Raw genomic sequence first — 2,099 nt, forward strand, 5'->3', positions numbered from 1 at the left:
ATACAAACATGCATATGCATAAGCAAAAGAAAAACAATCATGCAATACATTTCAACTCAAATCCATGTCCTCTGAACTCTCACAGTGTGACAAAATACTTTGATGGTTACTCTGATATTACTGCATTCATGCATTAGATTCTCTCCTTCTTATAACAAATACCCTCCTTCTTATAACCAAGTTTTTTCAATGGCATCAAAATCAGACACTGATAATTTATGACCATGTTGCTGAGTTCAAATTAACCAAAAGCTAATCAATATCAAACTATTGGAAAGGTGAAACCCGCAAAGATGACAAAAAACATGATCGCCTTGTCCAGTCCCGCATGCGGCAAAACATCTTGAAATTGCGACAAAACCTCTTTTCTGACGTTGTTCTAGTGGTGGGATTTTTACATCCTTAGGAACTACCACTTGACCATCAGCAACTAAGAGATCATAAATCTCATCTCATTTGGTTACGTCGAACGTATATGTCTTGGGGACATATCTTTCATTGCTTGTTTCGACAAGGTTATTCCCATCAGAAGGCCTCAATGATTTACACGTATAAGGGGGCCCTGGTTTTAACTCAGCAATATCAACCTCCTTTATTTCGACATCACCAAAGGCTATGTCGAATTCTTTGTTGCTTTCATCTGATGCGATATATGAATCTTTTTCATTCCTGAAATGTTTATGAGTTCTGGACTTTTCAGCCTTTAGTCTTTCGACATGTCGAGTTTCTTCCTGATGGAATAATCTAGGTCACCAACGGCCATTTCGACTAACTCATGTTCAGGCACTTGAGTGAAACATCTTGCCTTTAACAATCTGAATCCATTAAGATAATCATCAATAGACTCAGTGGAACTTCTCTTAACACTCGCCAATTCCTTTATACTGATCTTCGATTGGCCCATGTAGAATTGTTCATAGAACAAGCTTTCCAATTCAGTCCAATGATGGATCGAATGCGGTGCAAGAGTAGTGAACCATGTGAATGCATTCTTTGTTAGAGAATTGGGGAAGAATTTCAACCTCAAATTCTCATCATTTGCTAGGTCTCCTGCCTCCGTCAAATATCTTGCGATATGTTCGACAGTGGACTCACTGGTATCCCCTGCAAATTTAGTGAACTTAGGAATTTTGTAACCCCTACGAAGTTCAGATTGTAATTTCGACAAAGGAGAAACTAAGTTTGGCCTATGAAGGCCAATGTTTAAACCATTTTGAGCCATTATGTTTTCGACCAAATTGGCTATATTGTTATGTGCTCATATGTTTTGTTGTCGGACATTTCGAACAACTTCATCGGCATTATCATTTCGATCTACCAAGATCACTTCAGGTTGACCATGTATTACTGGTTCGACCGGTTGGGGTTGAGACACAAGTTGTTGGCTTTAAACCATTTGTTCAACTAACCTCAATGGTTGTTGATTTTGTATTTGTTTAACCGGATGATAAATCGGTTGTGGGGGTGCAAAGAAATCTACTATCCTCCCCATTTGTGTGGTTAAGGCTTGGTAACTCCGGTTTGTGTCCCTTATCAAAGGATTAAACACGGTACCAATTTGTTGCCTTAACAAATTAACCATTTCATGGTTACTCTCGTCCATTTGTTGTTTCAACAAATTCATTGAATCTGTTGTTAATGGTAGAGTATTTCGACCAAAAGAACTAGAACTTAAGGGACTATGTACGTTGTGCATAGCGAACGGATTTGCTTGGTCAGCGAAAATGGAAGCACTATTATGTAAATTTGCCATCATCGAAGTTGGCATATCATACGGTTGTTCCCTTGAAACGTTCTGTATATTTGCATTTCGATCATCAAGTCTAGGCCTGTTTGAAGGAGCACTAGTACTTGGCATGTTGGTAGTCGATGGAGCACCAACGGTGAATGGGGGAATAACGGTTCCCATTTCTGGTTGTGTCATTTGAGTGGACTTAGAAACGGTCGAAGGAGCGGTTACTTCCATGGTTGCCCCCACAGGGGTCGACACGTTTAAATCTCCTAAAGGAGAGGTCGCTTGTAAAGGTTGTGCTTGTGAAGATGATTGTGAAGAGGATGAACTAGCACGAGGCATCGATTTACCACTTCTCAAATGCATA

At 39.6% G+C, this 2,099-nt stretch overlaps 1 protein-coding gene across 1 annotated transcript; it reads right to left on the reverse strand.

Annotated features, from left to right (window-relative positions):
* Nucleotides 1-452: 452 nt before the first annotated feature.
* LOC146899601 (uncharacterized) lies at nucleotides 453-1,222 on the reverse strand. The gene is made up of 2 exons (XM_085736816.1): nucleotides 774-1,222; nucleotides 453-669 (listed from the first exon to the last, which is right to left on the reverse strand). Exons 1-2 carry the CDS (start codon nucleotides 1,220-1,222, stop codon nucleotides 453-455), a joined length of 666 nt encoding a protein of 221 aa, XP_085592942.1.
* Nucleotides 1,223-2,099: the final 877 nt, after the last annotated feature.

This window comes from Medicago sativa, chromosome 8 (genome assembly GCF_051527215.1).
Source record: "Medicago sativa cultivar Bolivia chromosome 8, Bolivia_mono, whole genome shotgun sequence".
NCBI lineage: Eukaryota > Viridiplantae > Streptophyta > Magnoliopsida > Fabales > Fabaceae > Medicago > Medicago sativa.

Bases quoted from the DNA above. Each gene is read 5' to 3' on its own strand.
- LOC146899601 (XM_085736816.1), bottom strand. From the start codon at position 1,222: ATGGCTCAAAATGGTTTAAACATTGGCCTTCATAGGCCAAACTTAGTT. The intron at 670-773 runs GTTAGTCGAAAT...TAAACATTTCAG, and splicing joins ACTCAAGTGCCTGAACATGA to GAATGAAAAAGATTCATATA.